Here is a 27267-nt window from a genome sequence, read left to right on the forward strand (position 1 = left end):
TAAACAAACATACTAACAGACACAAAGTAACCCAAATAAAACTAACCCAAACAAAACTATCCCACAGTCTAAACACACAGGGGAACATATATAATGGCTGATCAGACCATTAAAGACACACTAGGGGTTGCAGAAAAAAAACCTCACAATTAACTTAACACAATTAACAATTAACAAAACTATATATAACTATAAAACTATGGAATGCAAATAATTAGATATTAACAAAAACAATTATAATAAATAACTAACATAACTTAGCTACATAACCCAAAATCCTACAACAGAAATTACAATCCCCTTAACGTAGCAGGCTCTTGGTATGTTCCAACTGAAAAGCAAAAATGATTAAAGTGTGACTGTGCAGAAGTTAACTAAATGTGCGTGCTACAAATAGAAATTAATGTTTTGGGAATTTATCAAATAAACTGAATTTACAAAAATGAAATGACTCCTTATTTAATAATGTGTACAATAAAATGTGATCAATGTACAAAATTACTAAATGAAAATCAAAGAAAGCAAAATGTGCAGTGCAGGTGGGTTACTGATATTTAACTGGACTGTGTGGCAGCAGGGGCAGCAATCAGAGTATCATTTAAAAGGATCAAATTATAACCCAGTATTTAATCAAAGTTGTAAAATTCCCTTTGAATCTTATTGCAAATTGTTTTCTTTCTTGTTACACAGGTTTCCCATTGCAACCACAAATGTCTAAGCCTGTTGGATCTGGAGGTACCTTACCAAAAATTGGTAATGGCCACCTGATGAATCAACACACAAGCATAACTGTGGTGAGTCTGCCTGCCTGTATTTCTGCAAACAGTAATACACGCGATTGATCATATTGTTACCAAAAGTTTTTAAATAAATTTACTTGTTTCAAGTTGTTCCTGGCATATAACAAACATCCAAATTCTTTTTCTCCATTTCTTTTGTATAAAATATCAGCATGTAGGTAGTGGTGTGGTTCTAAACCACCTTCCCATACTGCCACTTAAAGCAGGCATCGAGCAAATCAAGAAGTTGACCAGTTGCTCATCGGCCTCCAGCCATAGGTTAGACTTGGAGCATCCAGAGAAGGGCAGACATGGCTCAGGGAACCAAAAGCCCCTAATTACTGCAGGTGAGATTTCAGCACTATCATGCAAACTGCTACATCTGTCTGAAACTCTACAGATTTTACTAGAGAAACATGAGCTCAGACTGTATTGTCTTTGGTCCCTTTTATACAAGCTGGTTCCAGGGATGAATTGATTAATAATAATCAGCAATGTGCATTGTTTATTGTTGACTCAATATGGAGTAACCTACACTGATTAGTTATGACAGAATCAGAACCAGGAGGCAAACAGCCTCCTGTTTTCACTAACAATATTAGCGTCCTGGTGCACACGCTGAACTTTATACAGTTCAATAATTGATCTGACTTTTCAGGTAAGGATTAACAATTAATTATTAATTAATTTCTATTTTATGCAGTTGTCAGACAGGACTGTGGAGACAATAAGGGCAATCTGCTAAGGAGGGAAAAACAGATGCCTTTACGTCTGCCCCCAGTTGAAGCTATGAACCACTCAAGCAGATGGGTTGCAGGACAAAAACCTAAAGTGGCCGCCCTCAGGTCCACCACAGAGCTGCCGAGCATCTACAAACTGCCAAAAATCAAGAAAAATTCAGTAAAGCACTTCAGGCCAGTTAGCGGGAATCTGCTCAGGCTGTACAGTGTACTGCCACCAATCTCACAAGGACAGACGTACTTGACAGGAACCTTGAGTGCAAAAAGGCAAACAGCTCCCAAAAGGAACAAAGCAAAAAAAAATTCTTAACTTTTAACTTTCTCACATCAATGTTTATCCTGCTAAGTGAATGTTTGGTTACTTAAAGTAATCCCTGGTTTTATGATAACAGAGTGAGGTGTTTTATTATGGGATTCGCCTCAGCGTGAGCAACTACGGAAGTTCCAATGACACCACGTCTGTTAGTGACAGACAGGTTGAGCTGTACTTAGAGCTCCGCCCTCCTCTTATTATCACGGCCGACCGCCACTCCTAACTCATTCTAGGCAGAATTCTTTCTGTGCCTATGCAAGGATTATCAAAGAACCAGGTATTATGTTAAGTAACTCAACATTCTTTTTCTAACAGTTGCTCAATGTTTCACTATGGGAGATATAGCCCACTCCTGTATTGCATAATTGTGCATGCAGCTGTGATCTGGAGTTAAACTTTAAGCCTGGACCCTGTGCTTTCAGCGGAGTCTGTAATAACCCATAAGTGTGTGGCGAGTAGCCCAACACGGTGTCCAACACAGATGTCATGAACTGACACCCCTTTAAACATGGCCGATGATGTGGCCATGCTCCTGGTGTAGTGAGCCCCTCAGTCCCAGTGGAGGTCGAACTCGCCTGCACCTATATCCCATGGATATGGCCTTCATGATCCAGTGAAAAACTGGCTTGCCCCTGTGAGAAGTGGCCCATGAGAAAGACAAACCTTCCTAAAACCTGGTGTCCTATCCACATAAACACACAAGGCCCACACCAGGCATAAAGTGTTAAGTTGTTGAGCCCCCTGGGGAGGATGAAAAGCTAACAGATGCACAGTGGGACACCTGTATGACAGATTTACTACCTTAAGCAAAAAGGCTGGTTTGGGCCGAACAAACACCTTAGCCTGGGTTCAGAAAGGTGGTGAGATAGGGCGTTTAAAACAAATGTCAAATCCCACAACCGAGCACCTTTCATAAAACAACAAACCAGGGGATGCTGCCTGGCTGGTTTGTTTACCAAAACCCACATGACAAGCAGAAATTGCTGCCAAGAATAAGCCTTAATTGTGGAGCAAATCTTGCCCTTTTCCAACAACTCCTGGAGGAAGCACAGCACATCCACCACTCAACACTAAAAAGGAATGATATACCTGACACACCACTCTTCAAAAACCTGCCATTTACCACTGTAAAGGCATGAGGTAGAGGTAGCTCTGGTATTTTGAATAATGTCAATGACCCCAGAAGGCAGGCCTCCTGCATTCAGGTTCCACCTTTCACGTGCCAGGCCTAGAGAGCCACCTGTTCTGGGTGAGGATAGTAGATTTCCCCGAGCCTGGGACAGGAGGTCCTTCTGTGCAGGAAGGGGTCACAGTTTGTCTGCTAGCAAACCCCCGATTCAAAAGCCTGGCACGTGTGTGGCACGCAGGGACATAAACCTTGTGCGGCTCCACAAAATTATTTTCTGGTCTGTGTAGCTGCAGAGATCAAGTTCCACCTTGGCGGTTGATATAAACTACAACTTTGGAGTTGTCTGTTTTCACCAAAGCATGATGTCCCACGGCCGAAAACATGCATGCGGTTCCAACATGTTTATATGAGCTCAAGCCTTCCTCTGGGACAATACATCATTCACTGCCATGCCCATCAGAGTCACGCCCCATCAGAGTCACGCCCCACTCTGTCAACAATGCATCTGTCTTAAGGGTCATCCTGGTTAGCGTTGCCACCAGCAGGACCCCAGATGCCAGGACCGTAGGGTCTCTCTAAGGTTGCTGAGCCGTGATGTCGAGTGCAGAGTCACTGTGCGGTTGAGGTGACGACGAGAGCTGCAATGAGGGACCCAGCGTTGAAGATCCCTCATCATCAGAAGGCTTAGATGCACTACAGATTTGACTGATGCCATGAGACCTAGGAGGCGGAGGCACAGTCACAGTCAAGACACTACTGTCCTCAGCTGAAATCTGGTGAGACATTGTGTTTATGAAGCGATCCTGCCCCCGTTTATGAATGTGGACATGACTTTCCTGGGCAGAGCACAGCTGAATGGTTTAAGGCACACAGCATTCTGTCTTTACAGAAGAGCTGATATTTGCTTGTCTTCTGTTGGAAGATGGAGGACACTTATAAGGCCCACAACTCCTCCTACAGAGACTGAAATACATAAGTACAACTTATGTCATCATGTTGGATTTGGTTATGTTTTTGGTCCTTCTGGGATCTCTTTGGGTCCACTTGGGATTGTCTTTTGCCACTTTGTGTCTATTCTTGGTCTTTTTAAAAATTAATCCCTGTGACATAAAAACAAGAATATTAATTAATATTAATTAACATGCTTTATTCAGAGGCTCTGGCCCAGGTCCCCAAGAGGTGAGGAGGGCCCTGGGCCCAGTACACCCATCCATGTGTGCATGTTTGGTGCATATACATTTTAATCACTCTCGTTCTTTAACTTTTACAAAGCATTGACTCACAGTCAATTTAAGTTTTCTGAGCTATAAAAGTGGAGACAGATCTTTACAAAGACATCTAATCATAAATATTAAACTGAAAATAAGTGATTGCATAACCCCATTAAAAGTATCTCACCTAAATTATTACTGTTGCAGCATATTGGTTTTAGAAGTTACACTTTTTTTTGTGCTTTCGGCTTATCCCGTGTGTTCAGGCTCTCGTCAGGGTCGCCACAGCGGATCATTGTGCGCATGTTGATTTGGCACAGTTTTTATCCCGGATGCCCTTCCTGACACAACCCTCGACAAAAGTTACACCATTAACACAAAAGAACAATGCGAGAAAGGAAAATAAATCCCAAATTAAACATTTCAAGTTTCTTTTAATGGATTTGACAAAACCTCTACATGTTTACGCAAAAATGTGCCTCAGTAATGTTTGAAGTGGGACATATTAAAACTATAAAACTTTGGAATACATACATATAAATAATTTAAATAAATACAACAAGTTGAAGTGATACGGTACAAAATGACAACTTATAGGATTCAGCTTTTCACCACAAAAATTACACAAGTGCATTTGTTTAAGTACAAGATTTAAGATGATCTGAATTAATACCAAAAAGCAAATGCATGCTGTGACAGAAACTTTGCTTGTACATCTTTTTGCCTGTGCTTTAACTAACTCCCTTTAGGTCCAAGTACAAAATAATTAAACCCTAGAAAAGATAGAAGAACACAGGAGTTTGTGCAACTTCCACCAGGTCAAGATCAGAAATGAATTTGTGTCCCTCAAGCCCTGAGCATCCTGGTTGGTGTGGCATGGCTGTATTGTTAAAAAGAAGATAGACACTCTAGTTGAGGGATACACACACACGCGCGCGCGCACACACACACGCACACACACACACACACACACACACAAACTTTACAGCCTGAAGTAGTTCATTGCGTCTGAAGAATGTAAAAGTATTTGAAGTCCATACAGAGGCAAACAGAGGCTTCTGTAAACAACTGCACTACCCATTTTGTCCTCTGCATGTTCCTGCTCGTCCATCTGCTGCTGCTGTGCCATCTTGGCGATGGGCAGTTTCATGACTCTGGGCCAGAAGGGGCAAAAAGACAGATATTTAAATGTCTGACAGGTTAAATGTTTTTAAAATGCTCTAAATGTGAATTTTACATGCAGAGAAGCTGTTAGGTAAGGTTTATAAAAACTGGAAACAGATGGAAACAGATAGTTTGGTTCTGTCCAAAAGTACCTGGCAAAGTTAAAAAAGAACATTTTACAACACCAATTAATTCCATGTAAAAAAAAATATTTATAGATTAAACAAACAAAATATAGCAAGTTAGTAAAGGATGTTTAGAGTTGCTGGCAGACAGATTTATTTTGGGTAATGCCACTATTCTAAAGGTGTTGTTAAAGTAAGCTCCATCATCATCTGCACCATCAAAGTGTATCTCAAAAACTTTAGTATTTACATTGTGGCGATGTTACATTTTCAGAAATATTCTCAAAGAGCTAATCTGAGTACCTCTTCAGCCTCTGTAGATAACTATAAAAAACTACAAAAATGGAAAATCCAAACTAAATATTTACTGCTTCAAAATTGCCATAATATGTCAAAGAATGTTGCCCTTTATGTAATTTTCAAAATGTGACACAAATGAACTGTAGTAACCTAAAACCGCTATTGCGTACTCTAACACATGAACCCGATCTCTTTCTGACATGATGACATTTCATTGAGTCAATGTGAATTCTTACCTACATCGTCCGTATCGTCAGCCAGGGGGTCAGAGTTCATTACGTATTTGCTCCCAAATATCTGCACCAACTGGTCAAAGAACTTGCATTCCTGTTTTTCCCCTCTGAAGCAAAAGATACATTTAGATCTTGTTTAAAATATGTTTAGAGAATGAAAGTCTATTTGGCAGCATGTTCCTCCTGGTCAACCCCCAACAATGAACACTTGCACTTACTTTCTTCCTTCTAGGAAGTTTCTAAAATTAGCCCTCAGCCTCTTTATCCTTGTCTGACATTGTTCAGGAGTGCGCAGGAAGCCTTGGCTGGCCATGACCTGAGAGATTTGCATGAAGATGTGTTTGTTTTTGGTGCAGCCGTTCAAGTTTTCCTGAATCTCCTCACTCCCCCATATGTTCAAGAGGGCCTCTGTCTCCCCATCACCCCAGGCCAGCTTCGAGCTGTCAATTACCCACTGGTTACCTGTGGCAACTAAAGAGAGAAAAGAGGTTATATACAAAAAAAAATTGCACATTACAGTGCATAGTGAGATTCCCATCTACAAGCTACAGCACAGAGGTTTATACAGAGCACTCAACTGCTAAATAAGCATTTGTGCCTGACTTGTAGAGTTTTAATTTAACACCACCTAACTGCCTTGTCACAAATTTCCTTTTGACTTTTGATCTTCTTTTACCTTTCTTTTGGCACGGTTCAGGTGTGCAGTCATCCAGCTCATCTACGATTGATGTTTCAGCAACTGAGTTGTCTACTTTCAGTTCCTTCCTGAATATTTTGTCCATCTCAATGAAGAACTTAAATTCCTCCCTAAATTTAGAGGGAAAAATCTTGTTACAACTGGACTACTAACATTTTCATTTGTTACTGGCAAAGAAAATGTCTTTCCAAACACTGAATGACAAAAAACTGAATGACTCATTGTTTTGTCTTCACATACTTTTCATGAAGGAAAGCGTATTTAAGGCGCTTAATGCGGGTGTAGCACTGCTCCGAGGTCCTCATAAACCCTTGCTCACTCATCTTCTCAGAGATGTATTCAAACACATGTCGGTTCTTTAGGCAGCCCTTCAGGGTGAGCTGGACGTTGTCGGCACCCCAAATGTCCAACAGGGTTCGAGTCTCTTGGTCTGACCAGGGCATCTTTCTGCTCAGGTCAACTAGGAGGTGGTTGGTCGAGGGCTGCTGATCTAAAAGTAGGAACAAAAGCCTTATTACTGCATGTATGAGCCAACCGGCATTTCCTCTGTTGTGGTTTATATTGTGTGTTGTGGGGTTGGTTTGATTAAGAAGCGTATGTATAAGTGTACTGATGATATCATTAATGACGTCATATAACTGGCTTTGAAGTTGGCCTTTGAAGTTTACCTTTTAAGTTTGTTCAACTAGTTGTCGTAGAAACAATATCTTGTTTCCAGACAAGAAGTTAATCTCAGCTTTTGGAAAGAATGAACAGCTATTGGCGCTATTAGAGATTTAAGTTCAGCTATTAGAGTGGAGAGAAAGAACGGACTACAAGGTAGTGGGGAGCGCAACAAGGTAGAAGTCAAAGGTTCAGTGTGTAGCTGTGGAAGCACACGGTTTCTAACCTTGTTCGGTGGAATTGATTTGTGAACATGTTTGTGAAATTACTTTTCAGGAACGTGTACTGTAGAATTACTCTGTTATCGTCTAAGTTGAGAAACGTGGAATTCAATAAATGTCCACTGTTCGTCATACAATGAACTCTGGAGTGGATAATTGTTGGACCATCGGATACGAGTGAGATCATCTTTGCACTATGTATTTTTCTTTGAAATTAAATCTGTGAACTGTCCAAGCTTGTAATAGACAAACTTGCACATGTGGGTTGAATCATATTTTAACATACACAAGTCCGTATCCTTGTCCATTAGAGGTTGCAAGGAGGCATCAGCAGGAGTAGAGTCCACATCAGCACTTACAGAGTTGTCACCTAGAACTGGAGCCAGTAGGTGGTAGTATCGAAACACAGCAGGACGTCCTCCACTTCTACAAACATAAACCAAACGTAAGGTGGAAAACATTGTGCTGGAATAACTCCCATCCAATCAGCCATATTTACCTCTGGCTGTTGCAGTAACGCCTGTAAGTCTTCTTCAACCTTTTGATGCGGCAATGGCACTGCTCTGCTGTCCTCAGGTAACCCATGGCAACCATTTTCTCAGATATGTCGGCGAATATGTGACCATTTCGGACGCAGGTTTTAAGGCTGTGCTGCACATCATCTGCAGCCCACACCTCAATGAGAGCAACCGTCTCTTCCTCTGTCCACGTTGTGTTCAGGCCATCTACACCTGTTTCAGTTGGAAATAGAAGTTTAGTCAGTGGCTAAATGTTTTTCTAATGTAGCACGCTGAAAATGACTCTGGACCTGGATCCTGGTCTGCTTGTTCATCTCTTTCATCATACTCATCAATAGAAACAGCTTCCTGTCCAAGAATTTGTTCCAGCTGGTTGTAGAATCTATAATCAACTCTTCTTCCACATCTAGAAGGTGTGCGAACACATACATAATATTATAGTGGCTTTAATTTACAAACAGGTGAAAACGCAAATACACAATGAATAATCTCACTTCTTTCTGTCGTAGCACTGTCGAAAGTTGTTCCTCAAAGATTTGACTTTCCAGCGGCACTGCTCTGAGGTCTTTGAGTGGCCAAGGTCGTGCATCCGCTTCGAAATGTCAGCATACACATGCCCATTGTGCACAAAACCCCTCAGAGCCCTCTGAACATCTTCATCGCCCCAAATATCAATAAGCGCCAGAGTCTCTTCGTCTGACCACAAGTTGGATGCTGTTTTTTCTGCTGACAGGCTCATTTCTCCATCTTATAGCAAAAACATAGAACTTGTCATCATTTGTGGTATGAATCTGTTGGATTTTGTCTCCTATCTCTTCACTAGAAAATACACCATGCAGATTAACATGTACACCCCAGCAATTACACACAGTACAGCATGTGTTTTAAAACGCCTTGTTTTGGATGTCAACCTTATTGAAGCTCATCATGAAAGTGTTAAGAGTAGGATTCACATACATTTTCTCACATATTTCTGAACATAGTCAATTCTTAATTTCAATGTTTTTTGTGTTTACACTTCAGTAAAATCATTTGAAACATCATGTTGGAAAGTATTATTGCTGTTCTATTCAAACTGTGAATACTGAGGGGAAATTTGACCTGTTTCAGTGATTGATTCATCATTAGAGTCTTCCAATATTTCAATGGAGTCAGCTACCACCGTGGATGACGTTGATGGCTGCTTGTCTAAGATTTGTTCCAGCAGTTCGTAGAATTTGAAATCGACCCTGTCCGTCCCACATGAGCTAAACACAGTAAAGACAAAAGATTTAAGAGATAACCAGTAGAGCAGAATGCAAAAATATTCATGTGCAGTTTTTACCCCATGTTCTCTTGGCACTGGCGATAGTTTGCTTTCAGTCGTTTGATCCTGGAGTGGCACTGCTCTGCACTGCGAGAGAAGCCATTGGCACTGAGCTTTTCTGATATTTCAGTAAAAACGTGACCGTTGTGTGGATAGCGTCTCAGGTTCTGCTGAACCTAAATGTAGGTGACATTCATATTAAAGATAGCAATATTAAATAAAAACCCAACTAAAATGACTTCAATTGGCAGAATGTTAATGATTTTACATTTGTAGTGTTTATTGTGGGACAAGGAAAAATCAGCTTACATGAGCTAAACTTTAAATTACAGCTAAAGAAGATGGTTTTGGTTGATTTACCGAAGTGAAGCAAGTCATTCTTAGGCAAATGTAAGGTATAACTACAGTATGTGATATTTAAAATGCAGGATTTTCATAATAAGGGTTGTGCTCTACCTGTGGGTCTCCCCAGAGCTCCAGAAGGATGATGGTCTCTTTATCGGACCAGGGAACTTTCTTCCTGTCTTCTTGAATTCCCACAACAGACTCTGAAAATCATAAAGAAAAAAGAGAAATCTAATTTGATTAATAATTTGACACAGTTTATTATTACTGCTGTTAATAAGATACGACACTTCTATATTACATCTGTTTTTGTATCGGCCATTCTGTTCTAATTAGTTTAATTTAATTCTAATTAGTAGTTTTATTGAGAATAAGCTATAATCAGTACATTCAAGTAAATTTATCATCAACAGGATTATTTTTGTTGAATACTTCTAGTTTTAGAAACAATGAGTGCATAATATATAACAAAGCATGAGGTGGTTGAGCATTCAGTATTCTAACTGCAAACTTGCGGTATGTATTTGGAGTAGCTCTCCAGGCTGAGGATAAAATATAAAAGTATATGTCCAAAAGATTGCATACTTTATAATGTGAAGCTGTGTCTACTTCATAAAAGTCATATTTTTTGCTTAGCTGCATCCAGGGCTTACATACAGTACATCTATTGAATTTTATTTCTCTATATCAACTTGAGATGGACTTGTCTTCTTTTGTCTTAACAAAAATAAAGTGTAGCGTAATTAGGGAGATGTACTGAAATTAAAAAGACCTGAACTGGAAAACTACGCTGTCTTAACACCCATCCCTGCAGCTGGCAGATAACATTTGTGTTTACCTCTCTCATGATGGGAGTAGGCAGGAAAGTTTTTGTCTCCGGCCATTCCTAGTATTTCATCTATCTGTGGATTTGAAGGGAAGTCCTTCACCAAAATTCTTCCCAGTTCATTGTAAAACTTGCACACAACTTGCTCCTGCCCCTTCAAGCTACAGTTAGTGGGTAAACAGAGGACAGATATAATCAACAAAAATCCACACTTTTCATTCTGTAGTAAACATACTGTACATACTTGTTTTGGTAGCATTGCCTGAAGCTTGATTTTAGCCTTTTAAGCCTTGTCTGGCACTGCTCTGGTGTTCGGGAGAAACCCTGGACAGCCATTTTGTTGGATATGATAGAGAACATGTGTCCGGTTCTATGCGTCCCTCTCATCTCCTGCTGTATCTTGTCTTCCCCCCATGTGTTGATGAGGGCCAATGTCTCCTCGTCTGTCCAGGGGACGCTTCGGGTTCCTTGTGAAATATAAATCACATTGTAAAATATATTAAACTAATAATACAACTGTAATAGAAAAAATGGAATTTGTCTTTTTGATAGAACATTTTAGCATCAATGTCTGGATATTTTTGGATACACTGTGGTATAGTCAACAGATAAACCAACCAAAACACCTAATTATAATAGTCGTCATAGAGTAAGCAGTTTATGTTGAGATTATTTAATTTTAATAATTCCTTTTCTGATGATGAGTTCTACAGTGCTGAACTCATTGGGTTAATGAGTGTAATCAAACGTGACACTGTACCGATTTCAAGTTGACTTGTGTGGCCAAGAAACTGCAAGTCTTCATCACCGTCCTGGGACTCATCTTCATCCAAGACCTCTTCAATGTCATAGGTAACTTCAGGAACAGCCAAAGAAACTGAGGAGCCGAGGACCCGCTCCAGCTGCTCATGAAATTTATACTCTAGCCTGGAGTTCCCTCTGTTTGTAGAACAGGAATCATTTCAGTTTCAGTTATTGGACAGAATGAAATGAAGACAGCTAGAAAAAACATTATTGTTTACTACCCACTTGTTGTTCTGGCGGAAGCATTTCTTCAGGCGTTTAATCCTGGTCTGGCACTGTTCCACTGTTCTCATGTAGCCCCTTTCTGCCATCTTCTGTGCAATCTGCGTGAAAATGTGACGGTTTTTTAAACAGCCCTTTAAAGCCTGCTGCACTGAGTCCTTACCCCAAATGTCGAGCAGATTGAGTGTCTCCTCCTCGGACCAAGGAACTTTTGTGTCTGTTACAACTGGGAAAGAACCTTCCTGAGAGTCTAAAACGAATCGAGAAGAGTTAATTAAAGGACTGAGCTGATCTACATATACTGATCAGCACCTAATATCTTTACAAACCTGTATATTCTCCCCATATAGAGATAAGTGGAGATTCACTCGAATTCTCATCATCCACTGAGGAATCGCTGCAAAAATGGGACAAATTTTACGTGTTGACAAAGTCTATTCTAATAAGCTCAAAGCAAAATACTTTTTCCCCTGTAGCTCACAATAATCCTGAAGGTTTTTGTAGGCAGTTGTAGTATTTGTATTGTGGTTGAAAGTGAAGATAACAGGGAGATAATTCCATAATAAAATAAATAAATAATAAAATGAAAAAAGAAAGATTGAGCATTAAATAAATAAAGATCCAATGAAAGCATGTCAGCTCAACCAAAAGGAAACTGGCTTCTATAGTAACTTGTGTGAAAGAAATGAATAAAAAAATTCTGGTAATCTTACAAAAAAGCTGATGTCTCCACAGTCTTCTTGGCAGGAATATCTACACCTCCACTCAGCTTCCTCTTCCCAAGAACCCGTGATTCTCTCAAACTCAGGTTGTCCTCATTGGGTGCTGAGTCTGTGTCTGCAGTCTCATTAGATGTAGTGAGGTCTATGGTTTCATCACACGGGTGTGTAGCCTCCTGAGAAATGCTCCTGCCTTTAATCTGATGCTCCCAAACGTCAGAGTCCCTCGTCTCCTCTCGTCTTTGCCTGATGGTCTCAGAGCTCCACCTGCTCGCCCTATCCAAGCTGCCTGTGTCAATGAGAGCATCGAGACATCCTTTGTGTTCTGGAGAGGTTGGGTCTTTGAGAGCAGGTGAGCAGGACGTTGTGTTCGTGTCAGGTCTGGCCCCAGGAGGTAGCGACAGGGAGGAGAGGATGCAGTCATCCATTGGTAATAATCTTGGATCTACAATTAAGGATTAAAGTGGTTTATTTGGCCCAAGCTTGGATTAAATTTTGAGAAAGATCAATGTGATTTTTATTCCATTTTTGCTCTGAGGTGAAAACAGGATATTTTCATTGCTTAAGTTCTCAAGATTTTAAATACACACATATTACATACATGACATAGACAATTAAAGAGACGATACAAATGCTCAATCCTAATCATGTGTCTAGTAAGGGCAATGCATGTGCAAAACATTTTCATCTTAACCTAAATGACTAGTTTCTGCATAGTGTCAACTTACAAGTTACTCATCTTTATGAGCCTACAGTACCTTTCTCCTGAAAGTGACCAAGGTTTCGGTGGTGTTCAAGTATAGCCTTCATGTCCTCTGGTGGGAAAAGGGATTGTAAACAGTCCTCTAGGAATGATGGAGTGTCTCCGAGCAAAGCTGCCAACTGACAAGGGAGATGAAGTTACTAGTTTAGTAGCCATGCATTCATTTATTATGCTGTAAATGTATTTTATACAGCCAAATGCCATACACAAATGAGGTCAAATGATGATGATGGTCCTTTAGCAAATTAGTTTACAAGCATGAAAATGTGAAAATTATTGTCATCCTATTGTTTATCCTTAATTTTATATGTAGTTTGCTCCAGCATGTGAATTCTACTAACCTAGCTTTGAAACTGAAGGCTTATGGCAGTAGCGTTTTGGGACCGGGTGGTGCACCTGCGCCCATTTAGCTCTCCTTTATTTATTCCTTTATTTGTCTCTGCGTCAGTGGTTCAGACACATGAGCCTCTATACTGAGTTCACTGAGCATATGTGAGACAGTGTTTGATTTGGAGCCATGCCAGAGCCGTTTCCTGGTTTTACAAGGCTTGTGTTGCTTTTGGTTTATATTAAAGATGAAATAAATTACAGAAGCACAACAAGGTGTGCAGACTTCCCACAGGGCCTGATAGCATCCCCTGATAGCTCTTTCCTTCACGTTAACAATGCAGTGGTAAGCTAACAGAATATGAATATATTGGAAGCCAGAATGTGACATGCTACATAAACATGGAGTGTGGATATGAAAAGAAGTTGCTCAGTCTTAGCAGTATCACCAGTGAAAAGGTCATTATCACAAGTTTTTATTATACAAGTGGCTGACAATAAAGCAAGTGTTAAAATAAACATGCCACCTGTGTGAAGTCTGGAACTGGCAGCAGCTCATCCAGTCTCGATATAAATTCCCACACCAACATCTCAAGTGCTGCATCATACTTCGACCCAAAATACACAGGAAAGACTTCCTACAAATGAGAAAGACATTATATGATACATGTAGAATCAGTGTGTGGGGGGGGCTTTTTAATGTAAAGTACTTCTGACATTTTGCTGTACCAGTAAGTATCTCAGCTTGCTGCAAGGTTTTAAACATCAGAAAACTGTGACTTTGTGCTGTAAGACACTGAACATTTGGAGGTTTGTTTTTGCTGCAATTACAATTGTGACACACTTACATTAAGAAATTTATTAACCCACAAATATTTGGCAATGATAATATGGTTACAAATTATACATCCTTCACTCATTTATTGTTGCTGGGACCAACTTTAACTTTAAAATGACCTCCGATCGCTGAGTCTTAAATATTGGAACAAAAGAATGAAGTAGGTAACTGGGCAAAGGCAGATACAGAGCAGATCCTTCCATACTCAAAAACACACGGGGCACATCCTCCGAAAGGGAACCAAACAACTGATAAACCACAGACTATTGAATATAGTTTAGTTTATAGAGATTTGTAATGGCATGAAGACACTTAATATTATACATGTATAAGTCTGTTTTAGTACCACTTTTAGTCAACTATCTTATGTATCCACAAAATTTAACTTTGCTGTGTGAATATTGAGATATTGTTCTTTAAATAACACATTTACCATCATTTTGCTCGTTTAAATCTCAAAATGCTAGGTCTCTGATGATAAATTAAATATTTTAAACTATATTGCATATCAGTTACTTAACCCGAAAAAGATTCTTAACTGGAAAACAATAATAAACATTATTAAAGAGAATTGGCTTAATAGTCCTAGTTCTGAGTTACAAATTAATTTCATATTTCCCTCTCATTATCCTAATACTATTTGAGTCTCATAAGGATGTAAATGTATAGTTTACCAATACCTGCAACCCAAAACACAGTGTCACCTGGACATATTTAAGGCTTTAAACTTTCATGGCATAGATCTTTGGACATGTCCTCATGCATAATACTGTATGTGGGATTAAAGCTGAGACATGTTCATCTGACAACAGACCTGAAAAAATATTTACACTAAAATGTGACATATAAAATTGCATATTATTTTTCTTGTGAGCAGAAAGGTAAGTGCTGCCACACCTGGAAAAAATATTTTCTTTCAGAGGAATCCTCCAGTAATGAATGCACCAACTCCACAAAGTTCACCTCAGATTCCTCCACCTGGTCAATGGTCACCTGACAAAAAAAAAAAAATATATACTCACTAAATGATAAAATGTTCAATAAATGTAATGGGAAACAAACACCTCTAAATATACTTTGGTCTATATTAGTTTAGATTTAAATGTATATAATTGGAGTAGAAAACAATTTAAAAAATACAGCCATTAAAATAATTAATGAAGGTTTCCAATGGTTTGAGCAACTCAGTAAGACTGGAAACGCATACAAATAAATGACCACACCCGAGAAAAACAGTTTTGTTTTCCACCATCAGTTGGCTTACATGGTGATCCTTGGCAGTGCTGACAGGAGCTTTAATTCTGTCCAGATGTGGCTGAATGGTTTGCATGTCCACTGGGTGCTCACCTCGACACATCTCTAGAACCAGCTGGTTTTACACAAAAACAAGTCAAAAACATCACATTTAAACAGCCTTGATTTATTAAATCACCTGCCAAAACACTAGACTACAGCCATTGAGTAACTTGGTTTTATTTATTCTGTGTTTTCAGTTTTGAATTAGAAATCTTTGACGTGTTGTTACTCTGCTCACATGAAGTACAGAAGAAATGAAAATGATCTTTATTGCAACACTGATTGTCATTAAAATCTAGTCATTTGCTCAAAATTTATTTATCAGTTTAAATTCACTATATATATTGTTAACAAGAGTCTGGTAAAATAAACATAAACTCTGTATGACTAAACAGTGACTAGTACACACCCTCGCCCTGAGTCCCAGGATGAGCTGAGCCCTTTGACTGTAGCTCATCAGCTCTGGGACCAGCTCTGTCACCATGGTAACAAACTCTTCCAGCATCCCATAGTGGTCCACAAGACCCTGCTGAACAACTTGCCACACAGCAGCTGATAACAGCTGCAAGGGCGGGGCCAGGAGGCGAAGACAACGGACTGGATCATTTCCTGAAATGCAGGGGAAAGTAAAAAGGTGGGGAAATAAAATGGATGAACTTTAAAAACTACAAAAAAAACTACCTTGCATCAGCAGTAAGTGTTTGTCACGTTACCATTATGACATACACCCTGAGAGCAGGAATAGACAAAACAAGACAGATATTTGCTTTACTGTTAAAGAAGCAGGCTCCATGAAACATTTAAATTTGTATTGGTTGCAAACTTTTATCAACCATCATGCTTGTTATAGGAATTTTGTCACATTATTCATACTAAGATAAGGAATAAGACCTCGGGGCGTGTGGGGATCATACAAGAAACCATACACACACCTACAGAACAAAAATAGTTTAAACAATTTTGTATGTATGTAATGTATTTATTAATTTAAAAATAAATCTGTCCAAATTTGGGAACAAATGTTACTGCTCTCAGGTCATCTGATAGTTCCTCCCAAAAGAGCCAAAGTTGTTTTGGGTACACCACACTAGTGCTGTTCAGTGGTGACTGGACATGCTTGTAGTTTTTGAAAAATTTTTTCAAAAAGGCAGACCTATTTTCTCAGTTGAGTCACTTTTTTTTTGTCCCTTTGATGGTCACCTGTGGGTTGTTGTCCTGCCCCACTTTCATGTTAGTTGCTGGAGACACATGCTTTAGGCTGTGAATGACCTTGGAAATGATAAAAGAAATGCATCCTGCAAGGGACTGACTATTGTTTTTCGGATGCAAAGTGACTGCTGAGTCTTGTCCTAAGGAGCTGGCTCTCCTGCTCAAATGAACCGCTGAGTCTTGTGTCTTCAACAACACACATGAAAGTAGGGCAGGACAACAACCCCCAGGTGACCATCAAAAGGATGACTTAAAGACTCCACAGAGTTTTTAGGACTGCTCTCTAGCCAGTTGGTCAGAAAGGATGAAGCGCTTTGGGTGAGAGGTGAACCGTTATCAAAAACTACAAGCAAGTCAGATGCCATTAAACAGCGCTTCTGGCATTACAATGTCCTGGATGACTGAAAACCTTCACAGGTGGTTACTCTGGCTATAGTTAGAAGATGACTAACAGATAAACTGAGGGGCCTGGACTCAGTGAGCAGGTCAGATTGAGACTTTATCGGAAATCCCAAGCATTAAGTGCGTCTAGACCAGCAGCAGATTTTTGACGATAATTTTCAGTTTTTGTAGAAATCAATTAAAGGATCTAAGGACTGATGTAAAAATGTTTATATTTACATATTCATGTAAAACCTTTGGCTGTTGCATTCAGAATAAGCTGCAACCTTAAGATTGTCTCTCATGGTAGTCCAAAAAAAGTATTACAGTAATCCAATCTGCTAGAAATGAATGCATGGGCCAGTTTTATAGTGTTTGATTGAGAGATAAATCCTCTACTTTCTATATATATTCTACCTGTAATACACTGATACATTTTTCAAAGTTGAGATTAGCACCAAGAATGACTTCAAGGATCTTATTCTGTTCATTTTATTTTAAAGACAGTAAGTCTAAATGTGAAAATGCTACCAATCTCTGTTTCAAAGTACCTACTACTAGTGTTTGTTGTATTAATTTGGATCTGTAGAGAGTTATTAGACATTCAAATCGTAATGTTGGCAGTTTACCAGCTTGCTTATGTGGTTTAGATGACCAGAGGACAGGGTACATACATCCCCAATTCCAGAAAATTTGGGACCATGTGTAAAACCTAAAAACAACTGTCTGTAAATGTCTGGGAAGTGAGGAGACCAGTAACTGGAATTTAGGAGAGGAAAGGTGTCCCATTCTTCTCTGATACAGGATTTTAGCTACTCAGTGGTCCTGGGTCTTTGTTGCCATATTTTTCTTTTTATGATGCACAAAATGTTTTCTATTGGTGAAAGGTCTGGACTGCAAACAGGCCAGTTCATCACCCGGACTCTTCTCCTTTGAAGCCATGCTGTTATGATGGATGCAGTGTGTGGGTAAAGCTGTATCATCCAATGAAGAAACCATATGTGAACATGATCCAGAAATGCCCCCGTGTTCTCTGGGCCAAAGCTCATTTCAAATGGTTTGAGGCAAAATGTAAAACTGAGAGAAATTTTATTTGGAAATTATGGATGCTATGTCCTGTGGATTAAAGAGGAGAGGGACCATCCAGCTTGTTATCAGCAGACAGTTCAAAAGCCTGCATCACTCATGGTATGGGGGTGCATTAGTGGCTGTGGTGTGGGCAGCTTACACATCTGGAACAGCATCATCAATGCTGAAAAGTACATAGAGATTTTAGAGCAACATATGGTCCCATTCAGACAACGTCTCTTTCAGGGAAGGCCTTGCATATTTCAGCAAGACAATGCTAAACCACATACTGCATCCATCACAACAGCATGGCTGTTGAGTCCGGGTGCTGAACTGGCCTGCCTGCAGTCCAGACCTTTCACCAAGAGAAAACATTTGGCGCGTCATAAAACAAAAAAGCTGGCATCAAAGAGCCAATACTGTTGAGCAGCTAGAATCCTGCATCAAAAAGGAATGGGACAACATTCCTCTCCTAAAACTCCAGCAATGGGTCTCCTCACCTTCTAGACATTTAAAGACAGAACAAAACAAATGGGGGCTGTACACAATGATACTGTGTGTGACATATACCCTGTTCCAACTTTTTGAGATGTGTTCCTGCCATCTAATTTTAAAATTAGCTAATATGTGTAAAAATAATAGTAAAATCTCAGTTTCAAAATTGGGTATTTTGTTTATGTTTTTGTTTAATGTCAATAAAATATCGGTTGATGAGATTCGCAAATCATTGCATTCTGGTTTTATTTAGTTTTTACACATCGTCACAACTTTTTTGGAATTGGGTTGAAAAAATGAGCAGAACCAGATAGACAGATAACACAATCATTAACTTAAAATATCACAATCAACAGTGTCAAATGCTGTAATAAGATCAAGCATAACTTAAATGAGTCATCATCATTTTAAGCTGAATGATTATTCTAGTACTATGATTACTCTAAAAAAAATTTGTACACGATAAATATTGCATAAAACAATTATCTTTAAATTAAGCAAACACACCTTTTTTCCTTATGACCATTTTGCAAATGAATATGAGTGCTTTCATTCATAATTGCAGCATCAAAAAAGCCTAATATTTCTATTTTTGTAAGTATAAACTCCGTCTCCCAAGAAAGAGTGTGATCTGTTTGATTTTTCCAGAACAGACACAACATTCATAAGATTTTCCACAGACTGTTCCAACTGTAGGTGAGAGGACAGTTCAATCTACTATGTCTGTTTTTTAGACAAGCAAAGAAACTACACCACAACAACCTATGTCAACAACACCCACAGGACACTTCACATGCTGGCTAAGATGACACTATGCATAAGTAAGTTTGATTTATGGTGGCCAGCACAGATAATAACATGAGACTGTTGCCGCTGCTCTCAGGTGCACTGACAACAGCATCCATCAAACTCAAAACAAACTCACAGGATCGCCCAAGATGTACAAACTATTACATGTATAACACATAAAACAGTAGTGACCATATAATAATAACATTAATAATAATAACACTCATTATCATCATAAAAGCATCCTTTAGGCTACAAATGTTTAATTTCATCACTGAGTCCCCGATGAAGTGATTGAAAACATCCTACATTGAGACATTTAGATCCCAATAAGCTCCTTTTGCATCCGGTTAGTAGTTATAAAATATTAACACAGAATATAAACTGTTAATCTCCGCTGCCTGTGTTAAGGTCACTGATACCAAGGGGATCACCAATCATCTTAAGACTCATTTCATTATTTTTCATTAAGCTTCACGCACCTCGACTGCTTCGACTTTCAGATCCGCGGTTTATTTCCATTTAGCAGCTGACACACACACGCACACGCACACACACGCACACACACAAAACAACCAGATGTCCCCCCCCCCTACTTCAGGTTGCAGATATCGCGGAAAAAAATACAAAGCCTAATAAATAAATCCTGCTAAGTTCTGTGCAATAAAACATCCATAAGAGATCGCCAACGTCAAAAATGCGAGCGCTGCTTTGCTGGGGGCATTGACAGGTTCTTGCTTTTATTCCCGCACCGGGAGGAGACACAGAACAAAGGTTTCTGGTCTCATCCGCCTCAGTCCAGATCACGGCAAGCCCTCTTTCCTGGTTGGCTGACGAAGACCGGATCAACTAGGCTGTTCAGATTGTTAAACACTAGATGGCGCAATGAACAGGCATCATCTGCTCTATGTGTGGTGAAAGAAGTATTAATGTAGTAGTTTTTTATTATATGTAAAAGATGCAATGTCACCATTAAAATTATATAGAATTGCATATATGGAAAAGTCCTGCATTCAAATTCAACCTGAAACACCATTCTGAAATATTCAGCGTGGGTAAATGCATGCATCATGCAGAAAGGTCATGATTTTAAGATAATACTCATAGCTTTTAAAGCACTGTCTCAGCTCCTTGTTTTATTGCTTAATGAGCCTCACATTTTGCTGCAGCCTGCTCATACAGTAAAACCAAAGGTGGGTTGTTGCTACATAGCTCTGAAACTCCCCGAAAATCCCAATTATTAATGTGTTGTAGTTGTTTATTCTCATCAAACCATATTTTATTCACAATAGAACTTAAACATCATATCAGATGTTAAAAACGAGAAATTTTACCATTTCATGAAAAATATTTGCTCATTTTAAATTCGATGGCAGCAACACATCTCAAGTTTGAACAGGGTGAGGTGTACCATTGTGTAGCATCACTTCTCCTATTACCAACTGTCTTTAAACATCTGGGAAGCGAGAAGACCAGTTGCTGGAATTTTAGGAGAGGAATGTTGTCCTAACCTGGGCCATTTTTCTTTTCATGATGCGCCAAATGTTTTCTCTTGGTGAAAGGTCTGGACTGCAGGCAGGCCAGTTCAGCACCCGGACTCAACAGCCATGCTGTTGTGATGAATGCAGTATGTGGTTTAGCATTGTCTTGCTGAAATCTGCGAGGCCTTCACTGAAAGAGACGTTGGCTGAATGGGACCATATGCTGCTCTAAAACCTCTGTGTACTTTTCAGTATTATTGGTGCCGTCCCAGATGTCTGCTGATAACAAGCTGGATGGTCCCTCTTCTCTTTAGTCTTTCCAAAAAGAATTTAAAATTTTGATTAATCTGACCATAGAACAGTTTTACATTTTGCCTCAGACCATTTTAAATTAGCTTTGGTCCAGACAACACAGTGGCATTTCTGGATCGTGTTCACATAGGGTTTCTTCATTGACAGTGATTTGCGGAAGTGTTCCTGATCCCATGCAGTGATATCCAATAGAAAATCATGCCTGTTTTTAATGCAGTGCTGCCTGAGGGCCCAAAGATCACATGCATCCAGTTTTGACCTTTTGCCTTGTCTCTTGAGCACAGATTCCTCCTGATTCTCTGAATCTTTTGATGATATTATTAACTGTGGGATCTCTAAAGTTTTCGCAATATTATGTTGAGGAACATTTTCCTGAAATTGTTCCAGAATTTTTAGAGGCAGTTTGTTACCGATTGGTGAACCTCTGCCCATTTTTACATTTGAGAGTATCTGCTTCTCTGAAAGGCTCCTTTAATACACAGTCATGTTACTGACCTGTTGCCAATTAACCTCATTAGTTGTCAAATGCTCCTCCATTTGTTTATATGCAGCAATTACTTTTCCAGCCTTTTGTTCCCCGTTCCAACTTTCTTGAGATGTGTTGCTGCCGTCAAATTCAAAATGATCTAATGTTTTGTATGAAATGGTAGAATTTCTCAGTTTCAACATCTCATATGTTGTTTATGTTCTATTGTGAACAAAATATGGGTTGATGAGATTTGCAACTCATTCTATTTTTATTTACATTTTACACATCATGCCAAGTTTTCTTGAATTGGGGTTGTATACTATGTATCTTCAATGATAAATATTTTTCCTTATCGACCCTTCTATGTAAAATACACATGTAATGTTTGAGTATTCCAGGTTATTTACATGTATGCATTAATGATTCACTGATATAAAGATGGAATCTATATCCTGACAGATATAAATCGTAATGTTGTCTATTACTTAAGATACTGTTCATGCAATGAAAATAGCATGTCTCCAAAAGCTCCCACAAAAGTATGGTAGACGTTTTTGTGGATCCTAAGATGTACTTTCATGTTAGACTTCTGGGAAAATGTCTTGTGATGTGTCAAACACTGGTAAGGTGTTTCTCCTGTGTGTGTCTTTATGTCTTTCCTCTGTCCTGAACCACTGTGGAACGCTTTGTCACATTGTGTGCAATAATAGTTTTATATTTATTATAATAAATATATTAAGCAGTAATTTGTTAAACTGATAACTCAATCATTTTCATTTCAACTTTATTTATATGGTGCCAATTCACAACATGGTCACCTCGAGGCACTTCATGTAATAAAGTAAAAATAAATTATATGTGACAAAGAAGACTCCTAACATCATTAGGATCCAACATACCCTGGACATCACCTGTTTGTCCCTCCATGGTTGGCAGAAGATGCTCAACAATCCACACACATACATGCTCAAATAGACTCAGGACATCTTTCCAAAAGCTGTAGCTGCTCTAATCTCCAAACTGGAACTCTGCACCAAGGATGCTGAAGAATAATAAATGTGCCATGGGAATTTATGTTAGCTGTATTACTGGACTTGAACACGGTCTTTTTGCATACCTTACCCATGCACTTGTTTTCTGCAACTGACCTAATTAGCGTTTAATCTCCCTTTTTTTAAATAAGTACAGCTTCTGTGTAAATGTTTTATTTGTAAAAAGTTCTAAAAGACGATACAAAAAATATCTTGTGTATGTATCTCATACTATTTTCTTATAATGATTTATTGACTTTGGGTTAAGCGTCTTGGATAAACTTCTACACCCTCCTTTATTTGTTCTATTTTTTGTTGCATCTGCTGTTGTATTTACATGGATTCCCTGATTTGTTTTGGTCCCCAAGGCTTAGAATTTGGCTGCTGGAGCCATAACACTGCACTTTTCTCTCAGAATGTAAGAGAGTGAACCAAAATTTGATAAAACACATGTGCTGGCTCAACTGAGATTCTCAATTAGGCATGTCCATTAAAGCATTTCTGCAGTGTTGTAAATCTACACCTGTCTTTCCACCTCAGACATGCCCTGAGTGGCTCAGTGTTTCAGCAGGGAAGTTGATCTTTTTATTTTACAGCGACACCACAGTGTGTATAAAAGGTCAATGACTGGTCCAATGAGAATGAACATGATGTTAACTGCTGTGGCCTACAGAACAATCACATGCGCTTAACCCAGTAGAATAAGGCTTTGAACAGTGCTCTCCACAACCATTGACAATGCACAAAATGACAGAATATATTTTTGGAATAAAGTCAAAGGTTAAAAGGAGCACTGAAACTGTTCTGGCAGGTCTCTGAGTCTTTTCTGATCCAAAACACGGTCCAAAACACGACAGCAACAAGAAAAACGTACAGCCAGATTTATAAAGAACTATGGTATCTTCAGAATATCTTGTGACATATTCTACAAGATAATTGGAACAACTGGCCTGTGAGAGCTGGTGCAGTTTTAAAGACAGAGGGCAGTCGCACCGAGTCTTTAGTTGATTTCGTTTTATTTTTGCCCTGCTGCGTAAAGTCATGGCATTTCCTAAAACATCCTCATTTCATTTTCAGCTCCTAAAACCTTTGAACAGCTACACTGTTTATACATAAAATATGATATGTGCGATAGAAATATAGGTAGCAACTTGCCATACAATCCACCGTTCTTCATTCTCTTGTGCAGAAAATTAAAAAGGTAAACGTTTGATGAACTCGTCGAGTTGGTCTCTTATTTTGAAAACGGTAAAACGGATGCGCCAGTTTCTTGACTTTGTAACACTAAACGTCAGCTAAGCTTCACTTGGGAGGGTGTACGAATGGTTTCCGGAAATAAAACGCACAAATTGATCGACAAAGCTTTTCATTTCGGCACTAGCTAAACTGGCGGTTAGCACAACGGCTAGCGAAGCTAACTGTCGCGCTTTAGCAAGGGCAAAAAGTGCAGGTCTCTATCTCCTATTTGCGTATAAGTTCACATCTGGAAAAAAATAATAGCGTTAGCTACATTTAGCAAACTAACACTGAACGAGATTTTGTAGTTTTACTTTAAGGCAGTAAAGCTCACCTTATCGGAATCGTACCGCTAAATAATATAGCTTATTTAGTTAACACAGTGCCCCCTGCTGGTGTGGAGGATACTAGCCTATCAGTTGCTAATGTTATTGCGCCATCTTCTGGTGTGGAGTTTATATCAGAAATATAAATTCAGATTTTAAAGTATAAATTGTCTTTATTTAGTTGTGATGATGCAAATCTAAATATGAATCGTTTAAAAATGAGCTGTGAAAAATGGACTGAGGTATTTGAAGTAGATCACATCTGCAGTTCATAATTATGAAAAATGGAAAGTGCGAAGCAATGTAGAATGTAGACAAAGTGTAATATGTGAAACTATCAAAGACTGCACAGGGTGATAATGTGGGCTCACTGTATCTACTATCATCTCCCTCTTTCCTCCCTGCACCTCCTGGTCCCCCCCCCGCCCCCCCCCCCCTTGATGTAGATGTCAGCCTGTATATGGCAGGTGGCCTAGGAGCAAAATATAGAGCTGTATGACAAACTGGCTGAATTCATCACACTGGTAACTGGTAACACCAAACAGAAGACTTAGCTAATCCTGGGACTGAGAGCTAGGGTTAGTGAAAATAGATAAAAAGACCTCCTGTCTACTGAGGCAGAATGGAAGTGAGGTCATATTGGTCAAACTCTTCTTTGGAGTTTGGCAAAACTGTTATCATCTTGTTATGTCTTGATTAACCATCATTTGGTTCACACTTGAGTGCATTCAAGTGCACTCAGTGTGACCTGACATATAAAAGAGAAAAAGATCTGATTAGACATTTCACTATGGAGCTAAAATCTCATTATTTTCTTGCAGACTTTGTGAGAAGAGCTTTAGGTCTCAGAGTTTACTGACAGTTCACCTGCAACATCACATGGGAGAGAGGCCATTTGTCTGGTTATACTGTCACAAGAGGTTTCTGACAAAGTCAGTTTTAAAATCTCATGGCTGTACTTTGTGCAACAAGAAATTCAAACTGTTATATCCACGCACTGTGCACCCTTAGAGTGCACATGCAGTAAAAGCCATACCTGTGCAGCACATGAGGTATGTATTTTATGTAGCTCTGGGGCCCGGCTAGCGCGTTCCCGCAGTCCCATAAGAGTCTTATTCATGCAGAAAAGGGTTTCCACAGCTGTACACCTGACACACCATTGGAGTTCCCACAAAGGAGCGAAGCTGTATTCTTGCACACAATGTGACAAAGCGTTTCACGGTGGTTCAGGACAGAGGAAAGACATAAAGACACACACAGGAGAAACACCTTACTAGTGTTTGACACATCACAAGACATTTTCCCAGAAGTCTAACATGAATATCATCTTAGGATCCACAAAAAACGTCTACCATACTTTTGTGGGAGCTTTTGGAGACATGCTATTTTTATTGCATGCACTGTATCTTAAGCAATACACAACAGCACGATTTATATCTGTCAGGACAAGATGTTTTGGTCCATCTTTATATCAGTGAATCATTAATGCATACATTTAAATATTGACTTGGAATACTCAAACATTACATGTGTATTTTACATAGAAGGGTCGATAAGGAAAAATATTTATCATTGAAGATACATAGTATACAACCCCAATTCAAGAAAAGTTGGCATGATGTGCAAAACGGAAATAAAAACAGAATGAGTAGCAAATCTCATCAACCCATATTTTATTCACAATAGAACATAAACAACATATCAGATGTTGAAACTGAGAAATTTTAGCAATTCATGGAAAATATTAGCTAATTTTGAATTTGACGGCAGCAACACATCTCAAGAAAGTTGGAACGGGGAACAAAAGGCTGGAAAAGTAATTGTTGCATATAAACAAATGGGGGACCATTTGACAACTAATGAGGTTAATTGGTAACAGGTCAGTAACATGACTGTGTATTAAAGGAGCATTTCAGAGAAGCAGAGCCTCTCAAATGTAAAGATGGGCAGAGGTTCACCGATCTGCAATGATCTGCATCTAAAAAGATTCATAGAATCAGGAAGAATCTCTGTGCACAATGGACAAGGCCAAAGGTCAAAACTCGATACATGTGATCTTCTGTCCCTCAGGCAGCCCTGCATTAAAAACTAGCATGATTCTCTACATCACTGCATGGACTCAGGAACACTTCAAGAAATCACTGTCTGTGAACACAGTTAACTGTGCAATCCACAAATGTTAAAGCTGTAATATACAATGAAGAAGCCATATGTGAACACGATCCAGAAGTGCCACCGTGTTCTATGGGCCAAAGCTCATTTAAAATGGTCTGAGGCAAAATGTAAAACTGTTCTGTGGATCAAAATGTGAAATTATTTTTTTTTGAAACCATGGATGCCATGTTCTTCGGATTAAAGAGGAGAGGGACCAGCCTGTTGCAGAAGACAGTTCAAAAGCCTGCATGTTTGATGGAAAACACATTGTCTAAAACGTTTCTTATGTTTCTTTGAACAACACCTAAGTTTTGCATTTTGTTTTATCTTAAAGCTCTGATGAACGCTTTCACATCTTCAGAAGCCTGTCTGATTTTATGGTAGGTCAATTGTAATATAAAAATTCTTACCTAAATGGTAAATGGTTTGCTTATAAAAGGCTTTACAATGTTGCTTTTCCTTCACCCATTGACTCACACACCGATGGCAGTGGTTGCCATGGTTGCTCGAGGACACACGAGACAGCAAACAAGTCGAATAATTCCACATTTCTTTTAGTAAACAATATCATGAAGATAAAATTTACATCAGAATTTCAACATTTATGACCCAAACTCTTATTTTAAAAACTGGGTTTACTTAGCAACCACCAGATAAGCATGTAGTGCGTCTTCAGAAAGTCCAGGAAAGTCCAGAAAGTCCAGAACTTGACAATTGTTGTTTTAACATAATACATTTATTAAAGTTAAATAAACACAAATGAAACAAAACGTAAAT

General features: G+C 39.1%; 1 protein-coding gene across 6 annotated transcripts; it reads right to left on the reverse strand.

The window, feature by feature from the left end:
* Positions 1-4586: 4586 nt before the first annotated feature.
* zgc:113263 (uncharacterized protein LOC503753 homolog) lies at positions 4587-24404 on the reverse strand. Of its 6 annotated transcripts, none has more exons than XM_067490513.1 (25): positions 19964-20295; positions 19200-19323; positions 15949-16148; positions 15508-15612; positions 15141-15236; positions 13933-14043; positions 13074-13197; positions 12310-12760; positions 11926-11993; positions 11600-11846; positions 11331-11509; positions 10815-11037; positions 10583-10731; positions 9856-9947; positions 9418-9575; positions 9195-9340; positions 8588-8840; positions 8384-8499; positions 8075-8306; positions 7862-8001; positions 6932-7181; positions 6671-6801; positions 6213-6465; positions 5998-6101; positions 4587-5326 (listed from the first exon to the last, which is right to left on the reverse strand). In XM_067490513.1, the coding sequence occupies exons 2-25, from the start codon at positions 19243-19245 to the stop codon at positions 5319-5321; spliced, it is 3882 nt and encodes a 1293-aa protein (XP_067346614.1). In that variant the 5' UTR covers positions 19246-19323; positions 19964-20295; the 3' UTR covers positions 4587-5318. The 6 variants fall into 6 exon arrangements, with proteins under 6 accessions (XP_067346614.1, XP_067346613.1, XP_067346617.1 ...); XM_067490512.1 differs by having other exon boundaries at positions 19200-19382; XM_067490516.1 differs by lacking the exons at positions 19200-19323; positions 19964-20295 and adding an exon at positions 24345-24404.
* Positions 24405-27267: the final 2863 nt, after the last annotated feature.

This window comes from Channa argus, chromosome 21 (genome assembly GCF_033026475.1).
Source record: "Channa argus isolate prfri chromosome 21, Channa argus male v1.0, whole genome shotgun sequence".
Classification (NCBI taxonomy): Eukaryota; Metazoa; Chordata; class Actinopteri; order Anabantiformes; family Channidae; genus Channa; species Channa argus.

Coding starts and splice junctions, on each gene's coding strand:
- zgc:113263 (XM_067490513.1), bottom strand. CDS start 19,245: ATGAAAGCACTCATATTCATTTGCAAAATGGTCATAAGGAAAAAAG. Junction 11,510..11,599: donor TGCTTCCGCCAGAACAACAA/GTGGGTAGTAAA, acceptor TTCTACAAACAG/AGGGAACTCCAGGCTAGAGT. Junction 9,341..9,417: donor CAGTGCCAAGAGAACATGGG/GTAAAAACTGCA, acceptor TACTGTGTTTAG/CTCATGTGGGACGGACAGGG.